Consider the following 16,956-nt stretch of genomic DNA (forward strand, 5'->3'; position numbering starts at 1 on the left):
GCTAAATTTTGCAAAAACACATCTGAAGTCTCCCAAAAGCATGTGGGAAAAATGTGTTATGGTTAGAGGTCGAGCGATATATCGGCCGATATTTGGCCTTTTTTAAGAAATCGGCATCAACACTGATCGCACCGTGCCCCGTCGACCCACAAGTGTTCCTCCTCCCTTCCCCACACTCCATTGGCAGAGTGGCGCTTGACACTTGCCAGAGCCGCTGAGTGTGAGACACCACATATGTAACTGAATGCAGAGAGAGAGAGGAGCTGTCAAAATTCAGCGTTGATGTCGGGGGTGGGCGGGACCCAGCAGCTATCAAACACAAGCCAATGGGATCTGGGCGGGCCGCTACATTATGTGACCCCGCCCCCTTTCTTAAGCAGCCCAATCATTGGCTGATGTTTGATAGCTGCTGGGTTCCGCCCACCCCCGACATCAATGCTGAATTTTGACCTTTGGTCTCTGTCTGTATTCAGTTACATATGTCAGTTACACTATATTGGCTCAGTGTGAAATCTGCCAGTGCAAATCAATGCCACCTGCCAGTGCCAATCTGTGCCAACTACCAGTGCCAACTGTCAGTGCCAACCAGTGCCACCTGCCAGCGCCAGTGCTACCTGCCAAAAAAAGAAAAAAAAATAAGCCTAAAATATCAGACGCAAAAATCGGTAATCATATAATCGGCCATCCCGATTTCTAAACATCGTCATCGGCCAGAGAAAAACCCATATCGGTCGACCCCTAGTTATGGTCTGATGAAACCAAGGCTAAACTATTTGGCCATAATTCCAAAAGATATGTTTGGCGCAAAACCAAAACTGCACTTCACCAAAAGAACAGGGGCCTTAGTCAAGGTAGAGGGCATTATGAACAGTTCCAAATACCAGTCAATATTGGCACAAAATCTTCAGGCTTCTGCTAGAAAGCTGAACATGAAGAACAACGTCATTTTTCAGCATGACAATGACCCAAAGCATACATCCAAATAAACAAAGGAATAGCTTCAACAGAAGAAAATTAAAGTTTTGGAATGGCCCAGCCAGAGCCCAGACCTGAATCTGATTGAAAACCTGTGGGGTGATCTGAAGAGGGCTGTGCACAGGAGATGCCCTCGCAATCTGACAGATTTGGAGTGTTTTTGCAAAGAAGAGCGGGCAAATATTACCAAATCAAGATGTGCCATGTTGATAGACTCATATCTCAAAAAGACTGAGTGCTGTAATAAAATCAAAAGGTGCTTCTACAAAGTATTAGTTTAAGACCCCTTTCACACTGAAGGCATTTTAGTGCTAAAAATAGCGCCTGAAAAACGCCTCCTATGCCATCCCAGTGTGAAAGCCGAGTGCTTTCACACTGGGGCGGTGCGCTTGCGGGACGTTCTGAAAAGTCCTGCAAGCAGCATCTTTGGGGCGGTACACCCCGCTCCCAAAACACCCGTCCCATTGAAATTAATGGGCAGCGTTGCCGAAGTGCCTGCAAAGTGCTTTGGCAGCCCCGCAACATGGGCGCTTTTAACCCTAGCGGGGGTTAAAGCACCACTAGTGGCGCTTTACTGCTAACGCGGCGCGGCCCCAGTGTGAAAGGGATCTTAGGGTGTGCACACTTATGCAACCATATTATTTTTATTTTTTATTTTTACTTACCTCCACCTAAACGATATTAGTTTATTGTTCAACTAAGTTGAACAGTTTATAGGTCACATTAAAAAGGTGGAAAAAGTTCTGAAATGATGTCTCTTTGTCTCATTTTTTTACATCACAGAAACCTGACATTTTAACAGAGGTGTGTAGACTTTTTATATCCACTGTAATTTACAATTGCGCGATCATGCAAAACTGTACCCAAATGAAATTTATATCATTGTTTTCACACAAATTTCCTTCACACCCGCCCTTCAACACAGCCACAACCCACCCTGCAACAGCGAGGCACAATCTGACAACTACGGTCTCCCTCCGCTGTTTGCATAGCTTTCAATTGTGCCTGTCAAATGGTGTCTCCCATCGAAAAATGCCTCCTATGGATGTGCGCATGCGCTATGGTGACATCACGCCAGCTGATCAGGAAATCAGCTGGAGAGCCCTTCTGTACTGCGTGGGCACTTTTCGATGGAGGGCACTATTTAATAGAACACCAGCACATCTGCACGGTCAGTAGAGAGATCTGTGTTGTTTACCTACACAGATCTCTCTCCTGTTATCAGCCCTGACTATCGGCGGACCCCGACTATGAATCATTGGCTGGGACCCGCTGATCGGCATGTGCTCGAGCCAGTGGCAGCACAGCCAGATCTGCGGGCACACACGTGCGTGCCCCTACCTGGAAATAAACAATCACATATATATATATATATATATATATATATATATATATATATATATATATATATATGATTCTGCGCAGCCAGCCTGCACTGTAGCAGTAAAACTACAGTGCGCAGGTGGTTATTGTGCAGATTCTGCATGTTTAAAAATCTGACTGATAGATGCATGCCACACCTCCAATGTATGAATTTAATTTAAAAGGCCATAATTATCTCTTGTTATTCTGGCATTTTTTAATTTTTTTATTTGAATAGAGTAATAAAGGGTTGGAGCCTCTGTCAGGTTTTAAATTGTTGTCTGTATCTTTGTTGGGGAGATTTTCACCTCGCCTCCTGTTCAACAGGGACATAGACAAACAACACATTTTTAGTATTTTTTAGTTGTTCAGTGAAAAAGAGTTATATCTTCTGAAAGTGTTTGTATTGCTGTAGGTGCAAAAGTTTCCGCAAGACATACCCTATACCCAATATAAAAATAAATATGTAAATAATAATGGAACATGCCACCAGCTTATTACATTTATGAATCAATGAAAATAAAACCGACCCAGCAAACTTGAACTGAGTGTGTCACCATATAAAAAAAATAAAAAACTGCAACTGGTGAAGCGGGGGTGATGTCAACCCACACCGGTCAATCAATAAGGGCCTGAAGATTGGCACCCAGAAGAAGCCAGGGAGAAGATGGGGATGAGGGAACAAGCGAGCATCGGACCTTTGGAGAATAGGTGATTATTTCTGCCTTTAGTTCCACTTTAAGGCATGTCTTGAAAGATAACCATTACAGATACTAGTGTGCTTATGTTAGCTCGCAACCGAACCGTCAAGCCATCAAATGGCTGGTGCCATATCTGATCACATGAGAAGCATCAAAGCAACTGAAGATAAAAGAAGAGCTAAAAGGGAACCTGCTGTGGCTGCAAAGGATTAGAGGGTTTAGTTCTACTTTAAGCATGCTGGACAGGAAAACGTGACACAATACTCCCCTAACTATAGAGTATTGCAGGACTGTCTGAAAGTAAAAACTAAATGAATGGATTGTAATTACTTTGCCAGGTAAAACAGATCACACACATGTAGATATAGCTGTTTGGCTACAGTTTTGTTTGAAATCATACCATGACAATTGTTCTTCTCGATTTCCTTGTGACAGACTTCAGACGATTTAGGTACAGAAATTGGAGATTTGCTTGGCTCACAATTACCACGAGAAGATGATTCTCTGGTAAAATTGTCAGATTCTGGCAGCCTTCGGAAATCATCATAGTCTTTTCTAAGACGTGTACTGCAAGAGGGCATATAAAAAATGTCAGCAACTACCACTCTTACGTGTTAATGCTGCTACAGATGCATTCAGGACTGATGTTACATGATACAAAAGGTGAATAGCATATCTGAATATTGATACTAACTATATGTAGAATACAGCTCTACTGTGTTATGGGAAACAATGTATAGATTTATAGGATCCATTCAGTTTTCAGCTATTGACGATTTACAATAAAGTAAAATGCAATATCCATCTGCTAAACAGGAGACTACATACTATCTTTTGAGTAAGCAATGATCATATATGCTAGGTTTACAGTGTGTTATTACCGATTTTTTTGAAAAGCCTTCAGTAGCTTTGGTTCCCATGGCAACAGTTCATTTAGCAGACGTGTCAAGGTGCCATGAAGCTCTTTTACAGCTTGCCTTCTTAAGTGCCATTTTCCCTAAAACAATAATTTAGGTATAAATCATTGCAAGAAAATGAAAAATATATATATACAGCACTTGTTTCCAACCTATAAAAAAGCTGAACAAATCTGCAGGCAGCAACAAGTGGCTACAGCCCAGAAATTACCTTAGCTGTCACAAGCAACAGACAGAACTAAACTGAAAGATTATACAGACAATGCATGACTTACATGTTATAACAATAAATGTAACAACAATTTCAGATTGACAATGTTGCTGTGGATAAGTATTCACAGTTCATGAAACACAAGTACTTCACTAATATTATAATAAAATGCAGGACTAGACAACTTTAGTTTTTTTTTTTTTTTAACCAGATATAGGAACATTAAATATATATTGCTGAATTGTATTAACAGTTTTTTATGCCATCAAAAATGCTCTCACCGATTTCTTTTTGTTGTTTTCCAATGTTTTGAGCTCTCCATCGATTTTCTTAATCAGCTCCCTGAGGTCATCAAGATTTGTGCAAACAAGCTAAAAAGAGAAAACACTTATTATAAGAAATGTATATATAAAATAAAATCCTGACTCTCAAACAAGCACTCAGCTAACAGGGTCTCTTACATACATGGTGCCACTTTTCTAAAGGGAAGTATTAAAGCATCAATATACAGGATCATCTAACTTGTTCAGACACACAAAAACTGACCTCATATACAATTATATATATACCTGTTCCTTGAGTCACTAACTTAGGCCCCTTTCACAATAGTGGACTAATCGGGTCTGCCTGTCAGTTTCTCTGGTGGACCCGATCTGACCTTCGAGTCTCCTCTATGGAGCAGCAGGGTCAACAGACATGTGTCCGTTGACGCCCGCCGACATCCAATGGCGGTCTGTTTGCATTGGACCCCACATAGAGCACAGCGGGCTGTGTCTGTGTCCGCTTTGCATAAGCAGAGCGGACACAGACCAGCCATCCCTCTAATCAGAGGGGATCAGGAGAGCCCACCCTGTGTAATATATTTCTTAGTTGTACAGCTTCGCTCCCGTTTAAAATTGTACAATTAAGTTGTGCCCACAAGACAGCTGCTGTTTCCCTTTGTAAAAAGCAGTCTCTCTGGTTTTGTTTAATTTTTTTATCGGAGCCAGAAATGATGGCAAAGTCCTACCAACTAGCAGTTTACTTGACATTGTAATGGCTGTAAGTAGAGCTTCTACCCTAGAAATAAGAAATTAAAAGTGAGCTGCTACAAATACTGTAAATGCTGACTTCTTGGACACTTACCAGTCCAAGGATCCAGCATGGTTCTCACCTGAGCCAGCTCTTTGTCGGTTTTCGGCTCCAGACGCCGGCATGTTTACTTTGGGAAGCCAGCTGTGACTGCTTGGGGCTTTACAGCTGGCTACCCAATGTGCATGCACGAGGCGCACTATGCTTTGTGAATGGTCCTGTAGCATTCTGGGACCTGTGACAAGTACCTGGCAAAACGAGGTACTTGTTTGGTGTGAGGGACAGAGCCATGCTTACCATGGAGCAGCATCCCCTATTCTTTTACAAAACTCTGTAAACATCTGGGAACTGAGGAGACCAGTTGCTGGAGTTTTGGGAGAGGAATGTTGCCCCATTCCTGCCTGATATAGGATTCTGCTTAATAGTCCTGGGTTGTCTTTGTAATATTTTCTGTTTAAAAATGCACCAAATATTTTCAGTTGGTAAAAGGTCTGGACTGCCAGCAGGCCAGTTAAGCACCCAGACTTCTCTACTATGAAGCCATGCTGTTGTCATAGATGCAGTACAGTATGTGGTTTAGCATTGTCCTGATAAAATATACAAGGTATTCCCTGAAAAAGAGAATGTCTGGATGGGAGTATATGCTGCTCTGAAACCTGCATTTCAGCATTGATGGTGCCTTTCCAGATGTGCAAGATGCCTGTTTCATACACACGAATGCACCTCCATACCATCAGAGATGCAGGCTTTTGAACTGAGTGCTAATAACAAGCCTGAATGTCTCTCTCCACTTTAGTCAGGACACGGTGCCCATGATTACCAAAAAGAATGTCAAACTTCGATTTGTCTGACCACAGAACAGTTTACCACTTTGCAACAAATATTTTAAGTGAGCTTTGGCCCAGAAAAGACAGTGGTGTTCCTGGATCCTGTTCAGATATGGCTTAGCATGATAGAGCTTTAACTTTACTTTTTGGTTAGTATGATGAACTGTGTTCACAGTAAATTTTGGGAGTATTCCTGAGCCCATGCAGTCCATCACAGAATCATACCTGTTTTTAAAGGATAAGTTCACCTTTTGGAACATGTTACATGGTCCACCCATATTTAGGGTGGAACACGTAACATGTTCCAGCAGCTGCAGCCCCCCCCCAAGCGACAGCGAGCGGGCATCTTCTCCAGGCACCCGCTGTCACTGTTTAAATATGACGCAACCATGCGGGGCTCTGGCTTGTAGTTCTCAATGAACTGACAAGTCTGCAGGAGTCCTGCAGGTGCAATTCTTTACAGTAAAAAAATTAATAAATGCACATTTTGTGTCACAGTACATGTTGGCATTCATGGTTCCCTCAATGAACTGTAGCTCCCCAGTGATGGCAGTACTCATGCAGCCCCAAACAATGACACTCCCACCACCATGCTTGACTGTAGGAAAGACACACTTGTCTTTGTACTCCTCACCTGGTTGCCGCCACACACGCTTGACACCATCTGAACCAGATAAGTTTAACTTGGTCTCATCAGACCACAGGACATGGTTCCAGTAATCCATGTCCTTAGTCTGCTTGTCTTAAGCAAACCGTTTGCGGGCTTTCTTGTGCATCATCTTTAGAAGAGGCTTCCTTCTGGGACGACAGCCATGCAGATCAATTTGATGCAGCATGCGGCGTATGATCTGAGAACTGACAGGCTGACCCCCCACAACTTCAACCTCTGCAGCAATGCTGGCAGCATTCATACTTCTATTTCCCAAAGACAACCTCTGGATACGACGCTGAGCACATGCACTCAACTTCTTTGATCGACCATGGCGAGGCCTGTTCTGAGTGGGACCTGTCCTGTTAAACCGCTGTATGGTCTTGGCCACCATGCTGCAGCTCAGTTTCAGGGTCTTGGCAATCTTCTTATAGCCTAGGCCATCTTTATGTAGAGCAACAATTCTTTTTTTCAGATCCTCAGAGTTCTTTGCCATGAGGTACATTAGTGAACTTCCAGTGACCAGTATGAGAGAGTGAGAGCGATAACACCAAATTTAACACACCTGCTCCCCATTCACACCTGAGACCTTGTAACACTAACAAGTCACATGACACCGGCGACGGAAAATGGCTAATTGGGCCCAATGTGGACATTTTCACTTAAGGGTATACTCACTTTTGTTGCCAGTGGTTTTCACATTAATGGCTGTGTGTTGAGTTATTTTGAGGGGACAGCAAATTTACACTATTGTACACTCACTACTTTACATTGTAGCAAAGTGTCATTTCTTCAGTGTTGTCACATGAAAAGATAATAAATTATTTACAAAAATGTGAGTTGTGTACTCATTTCTGTGAGATACTGTATATTCTTCTACATATTTTTGGTAAAAAAAAGTAAAAAAATGAAAATCGCATTAAGCGTATATTGATTGGTTTGTGCAAAAGTTATCGTGTCTACAAACTATGGGAAAGATTTATGGACTTTTTTTTTTTTTTTTAATGTTTTTACTGGTAATGGCAGCCATCTGTGATTTCTAGCGGGATTGCGATATTGCAGCGGACAAATCTGACCCCAAATGACACTTTTTTGGCGACCAGTGACATTATTATATTGATCAGTGCTATAAAAATGCACTGATCAATGTAAAAATGACACTGGCAGGGAAGGGGTTAACACTAGGGGGCGATCAAGGGGTAAAGTGTGATCCCTGGGTGTGTTCTAGCTGTAGGGGGGATGGGCTACCAGGGACATGACAGAGATCGCTATTCCCAATCACTGGGAACAGCAGATCTCCATGGTGTCTCCTGTCAGAATGGGGATCGCCTGGTTTACATGGGCAGATCCCCATTCTGCCTGTGTACGGTGATTGCGGGTCGCCGGCAGACATCGAGTCCGCGGGACCCGCAGCGTGTAGTGGGTGTGCGCAGTGTGCGTACGGCAGTTTGCGCAATCGAGCCGACCTGCTGCCGTATATATACAGTGGCTGGTCGGCAAGTGGTCAAGAAACAATATTTAGAAATTGTTCAACAATTTTTAGACACAGTTTTTCACAGATTGGTGAACCTCTGCCCATCTTTACATCTCAGATACTCTGTAGTTGATTTACTAAAACTGAAGAGTGCAAAATCTGGCGCAGCTCTGCATTGTACCCAATCTGCTTCTAACTTCAATTTGTTCAATCGAGCTTTCACAATAAAGCCTGGAAGCTGATTGGTTTCTATGTACAGCTGTATCAGATTTTGGACTCTACTGTTTAAGTAAATCAACCCCTCTGACTCTCTAAGATGCTCTGTTTATACCTAATCATGTTACTGACCTGTTGCCAATTAACCCAATTAGTTGCAAAATGTTCTTCCAGCACTTCCTTGTTAGTACCACTTATTTTGTCAGGTTTTTGCTGCCCTGTCCCAACTTTTTTGAGACGTGTGGCTGCCATCAATTTCAAAATTACCTTATTTTTTTCCTAAAATGGTCAATTTTCTCAGTTTAAACATTTGAAATGTTGTCTATTTTCTATTGTTAATAAAATATGGGTTCATGAGATTTGCAAATCATTGCATTCTGTTTTATGTAGATTTTACACAGCACCCCCTTTTTTGGAACTGAGGTTGTATAATCTCCTTTAGATCTACCATTGGCCCTATTTGGTAGTGCAAGAGTCTGCCTGATTTGATAATAATTGAATACATTGATTAAGTATCTCCTCATATTATATAGCTTTGGCAACTCTTAATGAAATTGTACAGAAATCGCACAATCAGATTGTGTAGTGAACAGCCAGCCTTATGGTCGCCATATATATGTTACAAACTGCCCCATAAAATCAACTTCAGATTTACCAAAACTATGTACTGTAAGGTCCTACCTATTTCAACCAACCAATCATTGTATCCAATCAGACAGGCCTTTGTACTACATAGTTGATGGTAGATCCAAAGGAGATAGCGCTTTAGGGAGACTGTACAATCAGACTATGTGTGTGGCTAGCTTTAGGCAAGACAATTACTAGTTAAACAGAGTAGAGGTTCATGTTGAGTGACAGAAAATTACCTCCGCTACACTGGCATATCAGACATTCTTAACCCCATGATGGAGGGTAAAACAAGCCCTAATGCCCAGACCCAATTTTGCAACTTTGACGTGTTAGTAAAACTGTACTTATCATCACAACTACTTTGTACATTCAGGTGGATTATACCTTGTTTTTTTCAGGACAAATTGGGCTTCCATTTGGTGGTAAATGGTAACGGATATCTCCCGAAAATTGGCCCAAAACCGTTTTTTAAATTTAGCTGTATATTTCTCGCTATTACCATAACTAACCCCCAAAGACCAACCCAAAATATATTCTCCTGCTCCTGACGATCGTGGCAATACCACATATGTGTATGTTATTTGTTGTTTGTACCCGTAGTAGGGTCCAGAAACAATAGTGCACTTTTTTTTTTTTTTTATTCTAACTAAAACACACTGACACTGATACTAACTTTAAAAATGCAGTTCTTTTTTAATCCTACCTAAAATATGCTGACCCCCGACATTGACTTTTCACCCCAATACTAACCCTGTCCTAGATCAAACCTTGATATAGCTATTTTTTTCTTAATTTTTTATTATTATTTTTCTACACACTTTTGTTTGTTTACACCTTTCTCTCCTGCAAGGAGAGAAAGATACAATGCATCTTTCTTTCCATTCAGAAGAGAAAGGAAACACATGGCAGGCTGCTGTGACAGCCAATCAGAGTCTCGCACAGCAATCAGGTGACCAGAAGTTCTGGGTCCCAAAAGGTTAGTATGAGACCCAGGGCTCTCAGTGAGAGTGCGGCATGCTCCCAGCACAAACACAGGAACACGTACATGCGGTGTCCAAGTTTAAAGCCCACCTCCTGGGCATCGCATTTATGTGTTACTAGGGTTAATATTCTTTTTAGCTAAATGTTTAAAGGCTAAATAAATGCATATTATTTAAAGCTGAACTCCAGACCCTTGTATTGGGGTAATTAAAGTAGAGCTACAGACGAAACTTTTTTTTTTCCATTTTGGATACCCCCGGCATTTTTTTTTTTTGCCATCTGTGTCCAATGGTGGAGATTTCCCTTCACTTCCTGTATTATAGCCAAATCAGGTAGTGAGAGGAAATCCCTGCAAATTAAGGGAATCCATTGGGGGCCCCTAGGTCACCAGAACTAGTGGCTCCATTGGAAGATTTCCCCTCTATTACTGTTTTGGGGACAACCTAAAATATGGGATTTTCTTTTACTTTTGATGAAAACGGTAACCAGGACAAATAGGGAGGGTGAATCTCCCTAAAGGGGAGGAGGTAACTAAAAAACAGGAGATCTAATCCATCTACACTCTATCCAAAACTAAAAAAATAAATTGCCTTTAGTTATAGTTTAAAAACTGTAGTTGAGAAAAAAAATGTTCTGTGCAACAGCTGCAGCCAGATGTCGGAGTTCCCCTCACATTTAGACTGGGTAGGTCTGTTCCTGAGGCATGTGGTGTGTGACTTTCTATCTGTTTGATGTATCCCCTATCAGCTTCAGACATTAATTTAGTATTTTTTATGTAACTCCTGGATTGTAGACCTGGATTTTTTTGGTTGAACTGGATGGACTTGTGTCTTTTTTCAACCTGACTATGTAGACCTTTGGAGTAGTAAGGTTTCTTTAGAAAAAGAAAAAAAAAAAGTCGCTGCTGAAACTGCAGTCATATATTACCTGGAATTCTGGAGTAGCAGATGAAGCCACAGCACTTTTCTTCTTCTTTACAACCATATTTGTAGGGACAGTTTTTTTTCCTTCCAAAAATGAATAGGGAAATACCCTCATAAGTATTCTGTTACATCAAACTGGTCAATTCTTACAAATTTGTTAATATAAAATAGTCAGCAAAAATAAAAACAAATCATGAAACATTTTTTCAAATGTAATAATAGGATTTTTATAACAGCTTACCTGTAGAATCCTTTTCTTGGAAGTACATCACGGGACACAGAGCACCACAGTAATAACCTTCAGGTGATGGACACTGGCATAATTACAGACAGGAAGTCCCCCTCCCTATATAACCCCTCCCACACAGGGAGTACCTCAGTTTTTGTAGCAAAGCAATATAAACATATCCCAAAAAAGAGGGGAGGGACCTCTGTGTCCCGTGATGTACTTCCAAGAAAAGGATTTTACAGGTAAGCTGTTATAAAAATCCTATTTTCTTTTTCGTATATCACGGGACACAGAGCACCACAGTAATAACTGTATGGAATGTCCCAGAGCAATGCTATCTGAGGGGAGGGAGACACAAAAAACAATGCAGACCGCCGTCAGACGTGAGGACCTATACTGCTGCCTGCAGAACACTGCGCCTGAAGGCGGCATCCTCTTGTTGACTTACATCCACCTGGCAGAATTTTGTGAATGTATGTACTGATGTTGCAGCCTTGCAAACCTGAGCCATGGAGGCTTGGTGATGAACTGCCCAAGAAGCACTAACTGCCCTGGTAGAGTGTGCCCTAGGACAAAAAGGTGAAATTTTCTCTTTTAAATCATAGGCCTGAATAATGACCTGACGGATCCACCTAGAAATAGATTTTGACGCTGCTTGCCCCTTTCTGGGACCTTCTGGTAGCACAAACAAAGCGTCAGTTTTTCTTATCTGAGCTGTTGCTTCCAGATAGAATTTAACCATTCTTACTACGTCAAGGGAGTGTAGTAAAAAGGTAGGGCGAGAATGTAAGACCGTCTTATCTTTATGAATGATCAAGTATGGCTCTTTACAAGAGAAGGCTGCTAACTCAAAAACTCTCCTTGCGGAGGTTAATGCAAAGAAAAATACCAATTTATTTGTCACAAGGACCAATGGAGCATCAGATATTAGTTCAAAAGGAGGTTCCTGAAGGACCAACAAGACCAGGTTCAAATCCCATGGACACAGAGGTGATCTGACCGGAGGATTTATACGCGATATTCCTTGTATAAAGGCCCAAACTAAGGAATGAGAAGCAAGAGGTTTTTGGAAAAAAACTGACAAACCCGAGACTCAACCCTTGATAGTACTCGCGGCTAGTTCAATATCTACTCCCGATTGCAGGAAGGATCAAATTCTATTTATGACATACTTGCGAGGATGCCAACCCCTACTCTTGCACCAGGAGATGTAAGCCTTCCAGACTCTATAGTAGATAGCTCTAGAGGCTGGTTTTCTTGCATTAATCAGTGTAGTTATTACTGAACCTTAAAGCCCACCACACTCTAGAATGAGGGTCTCAACAGCCAAACCGTCTAATTTAGCGTTTGTAAGGCAGGATGGAACACTGGCCCTTGCAAAAGCAAATCTGGGTGGGACGGGAGAGTCTAAGGATCCCCAACTGCCATTCTCACGATTTCCACATGCCAGGATCTCCTGGGCCAAGCCAGGGCCACTAGGATTACCAGTTTCCGTTCTCCCTTTAATCTGCATAGACATGGGAACATGTGAACTGGAGGAAACGCATAGATCAGTGAAAACTGATCCCAAGGAGTTACTAAAGCATCTGTTCCGCAAGCTAGCGGATCCCTTGTCCTTGACACAAAATTGTCTAACTTTTTGTTCAACCTGGACGCCAACAGGTCTACGTCCGGGGTGCCCCACTTTTGGCATATGGCCTGAAAGACGTCGGGGTGCAGAGACCATTCACCTGGGAGCAACTGTTGGCGACTTAAGAAGTCTGCCTGCCAATTTTCCACTCCTGGGATAAACACCACAGATAGGCAGGGCACATGCTCTTCTGCCCAAGATAGAATAAGGTTTACCTCTCTCTGGGCAGCATGGCTCTTGGTGCCACCTTGATGATTGATATAGGCTACTGCCGTGGCATTATCGGACTGAATCTGGACAGGACAGTTTCCTAGTCTGTCTGTCCAGACCTTCAAGGCCAGACGTGCCGCCCGAATTTCTAGAATGTTGATGGGTAGGAACCTTTCGGAATCCAACCATTTCCCCTGGACAGTGTCTTTTTCCAAGACTGCTCCCTAGCCCAAAAGGCTGGCATCGGTTGTCACTATCTTCCAAGTGACAGGTACGAAGGTTTTCCCTTTCTGCAAATTTTTGGCTGACAACCACCAATTGAAACTCTGATGAACACTTGGAGTCAAATCCATTGGACAATCCAAATCCTGGCTTTTCCTGCTCCAGGCAACCAAGATACTGTTTTGCAGAAACCTTAAATGGAATTGGGCATAGGGAACCGCCTCGAATGAGGCTACCATCTTCCTTAACAACCTCATGCAAAGGCGGACGGAAGGACTCTCCTTTGTCCTGACCGTGAGCACCAGTTCTCTTATGGCGCAAACCTTTGCCTGGGGTAAAAACACTTTCTTGTGGGTGGTATATATGACTAAACCCAAGTACTTCAGCCTTTTTACTGGCCATAAGGATGACTTTTCTATGTTGAGAATCCAACCTAAATGTTCCAGATATCTGACCGTGCTTATCACATGCTGATCTAGCCCTGCTATGGACTGATGTATCAGCAGCAGATCGTCCAGGTATGCCACCACTGTTATACCCTGGGCTCTCAATCTTGCCAAAAGTGGAGTCAGGACCTTTGTAAACACCCGAGGTGCAGTGGCCAACCTGAAGGGCAAGGCCACAAACTGAAAATGCTGCTGTTCTACTTATGAGATTCGCAGGAATCTCCGAAGAGCGGGAAATATTCAAACATGGAGATATGCATCCTTAATGTCTATTGATGCTATGCTAGAAGTTCTCCTCCCCGAAGGGAGGATACTACTGAGCGAATTGTTTCCATGTGAAACGAACGAATGTTTAGGAATTGGTTCAGACCCCTGAGATCTAAAATGGGTCTGACACTTCCATTTGGTCTCGGCACCGTAAAGAGGTTTGAATAAAACCCCAACCCCTGTTCTCTAAAGGGAGTCTCTATGATCAACCCCTGAGATAGCAGCCAGTCTAGTGCCTGAAATAAGGGCTTTCTTTTTATTGGGTCCTTGGGAAAGCTCGATCTTAGAAAGCGAGACAGTGGAAATTCCCAAAACTCTAGTTTGTACCCCAGAGACACTGTGGGGATGACCCATTTGTCCTGGATTTCCTCCCGCCAGACTCCTGAAAAACTGCCGGAGCCCCCCCCCACTAGATCGAGCGGGGGCGCCCCTTCATAAGGAGGCCTTGGGACTCTGCTTTGTAGACTTCTGCCCCCAGGGCTTTTTCTGACCCTTCGTTTGGTTCTGAGGCCTTCCTCTTGGAGTTGACGGCGGAGGCCGTCATAACTGTCTGGAGGCCGTTACTCTTGGCGATGGAGAGGCAGAACATTTGAAAGAGAAACGCTTACTCTTCCTTTTTACTGGAAGAAGGGTACTTTTTCCACCAGATATCTTCTGGATATATTTATCCAGGTCATCCCCAAATAATCGTTCCCCATGAAAGGGAAAAGGAGTCAGCAGCTTCTTGCAAGACAACTCTGCTGACCAATGCTTAAGCCACAAAACCCTGTGCATATGAACTAACAGAAGGGAAGGCGAGACCCCTGATGAATAGAATCTTTAATAGCGTCAACCGCAAAACAAAGGGCCCTGGGCAATTCTGCCAAATCCGGGACCTCTCCTCTTTGATGACTTGTTTTAGTTTGTCATTAAGAGATTGACAGAAGCCATGGAAAAAGAGGCTTTAAGCAATGTCTCCAGTCTCTTATCTGCTGGATCCTTAAATACCTGAACATTGTCTACTGGACAAGTAAGACTCTTATTCAGAGAAGAAACAGCCACATCTACTGCTGGCAAACTCCATTTTTTAGTAAATTTCTCCTCCATAGGATAAATCTGAGAGAATCTTTTAGGAGGAATAATAAAGAATATCTGGATGATCCCAGTCAGCATAAATAAGCTGTTCTAGCAACGGGTGTATAGGAAAAGCATGTGAATCCTGAGGAGGCTTCATTAAACCCAAAGAGGAGAAAGGTGCGTCAGCTGTCTCTGCTAAGGGTAATTTATAACCAAAATGCATTGAACTAGCAACCTTTGCCACTGTGAAGCTGAAACCGAATCCTCTGGGATAGAGTCCTCAAATGAGGAACCATCCTCCTGCTCCTCCAGTGGGCCCCCAGGGGCACATCCGAATCCTCTACCCACTTTACCCACTTCTGATCCGCAGATGCCGAGTCCAGGGCAGGGGAAGGGGATGTTTCGCGTTTCCTCCCAGCCTGGGAGGAGGATGCGCGCAAACTAGGTATCTTTCCTTCCAAACCAGCCAGGGCTGTAGCAAAATCGTCTTTAGTGACATATGCAGAGGCTGGAGTGTTGGAGGTAGCTACAATGCCTGACAGTTCCAATGGCTCAGCCTGGTCAGCTGCTTCAGGACTTTCAGGAGGGGATGATACTGTGGAGGCATGACTAGGGTGCTCAGACCCTGACTGCTGCGCTTTTGCGCCCCTTCTCCCTGCTTTTGTTCCTCTCTTTTGGGAATACATAGTCCTAAGCACACAGTTGAGGTACTATTACCATGCATCTATTGCTGAGCTCAGTCTTAGCAATGGTTAATATGCCGCTATCAAATGTCAGCAAGATGCTAAGTAGATGTGTCTGAATTGCCTGTAGCCAATCCCCCAGCGCTTACATGCCCTTGGACAGTGTCTGTGTCCCTCCTTCAGCCAGCACTCTGTACACAGCAATGGTTTATATAAAGCCGTCAGTCCGCGCCTGCGCCGTGAGAAAGCGTGCATGCTGGTCCACCTGCACGCCGGCGGCATCGAGCCCTGCCTCCTTGTACCGCGTGGCGGTACACATCGGCAATCCTGGGGGGGTAAGGGGGTGAGTATACTGATGCCTGGATTCTCCCCCCTTCTTCCCCCTACGAGTAGCTGCTGACAAGAGCCTAGGAAGCAGACCCCTCCACAGGTACAGCTATCCATAGGGGCTAGCATGAGATGTTTAACACTACATATGTCAACAACACCCTCTAGTGATTGAAAATATAAATACAGGCAAGACAACATCTACTTAAAAGAAGTCCATAGGAACGTCTCAGGATCTTCTTAACATACCATTCCTGCCGCAGGGTACAAACTGGAATACTCACAGTGACCCAATCTTTACCCATCACTGTGGGCTGGAGTCATGCCAGACCTTCAAGAACGGGGTCCCCTTTTTAATGTAGGGTCCACTGCCTTGGACCCGTATAGTGCTCTGCCAGAACAAAACCTGTGGTATGAGAATGTGACCAAGGCGCTGGATCCCAGGGCCCAGCCCTCTTAAAGAGAAGGGTTACGGGCAAAACCTCGTTCTTCTGTACCGAGGCTTGAGTACCATCCATCTTAGCCTTTGATTGTAGCCTTTGAATGGATTCGATTGTGCAGCTCCTTGACCCTGACAGGCTTTTCCAGGGAGCTTCTTTAGCACAGATCTTAACCATGACAAACACCTCAGACACTGGCGAAAAAACTGAGGTACTCCCTGTGTGGGAGTCGTTATATAGGGAGAGGGACTTCCTGTCTGTAATTATGCCAGAAATCAATATTGCACAACCAAAGATAATGCCTGCCTATTTATATATACTAAATAGCAAATACATTTTTCAAAACAAGACTTACAATAGCCAAAGAGACAGGTAGCAAATATACTCACCTAACTTCCCCATCTCCACTGCTGCTGGTTCTGGTGTGGGACTGCTGGGTTCAGCACTGACAGCTTCAGGTAAGTTAAAAAAGGCATTTAGGTTTTTTTTTTGTTTTTCTTTTAAAAGGG

General features: G+C 43.3%; 1 protein-coding gene across 1 annotated transcript in view; it reads right to left on the reverse strand.

The window, feature by feature from the left end:
- Positions 1–16,956, reverse strand: part of BRD10 (bromodomain containing 10) — a 73,875-nt gene that overhangs the window by 13,416 nt on the left and 43,503 nt on the right. Inside the window, exons 4-7 of the mRNA XM_073635186.1 lie at positions 10,942–11,021; positions 4,448–4,537; positions 3,920–4,035; positions 3,439–3,605 (exon numbers count right to left, since the gene is read on the reverse strand). Coding sequence (XP_073491287.1) covers positions 3,439–3,605; positions 3,920–4,035; positions 4,448–4,537; positions 10,942–11,021 — 453 coding nt within the window. The remainder of the gene's footprint in view (positions 1–3,438; positions 3,606–3,919; positions 4,036–4,447; positions 4,538–10,941; positions 11,022–16,956) is intronic.

The sequence above is a fragment of the Aquarana catesbeiana genome, linkage group LG01 (genome assembly GCF_042186555.1).
Source record: "Aquarana catesbeiana isolate 2022-GZ linkage group LG01, ASM4218655v1, whole genome shotgun sequence".
NCBI lineage: Eukaryota > Metazoa > Chordata > Amphibia > Anura > Ranidae > Aquarana > Aquarana catesbeiana.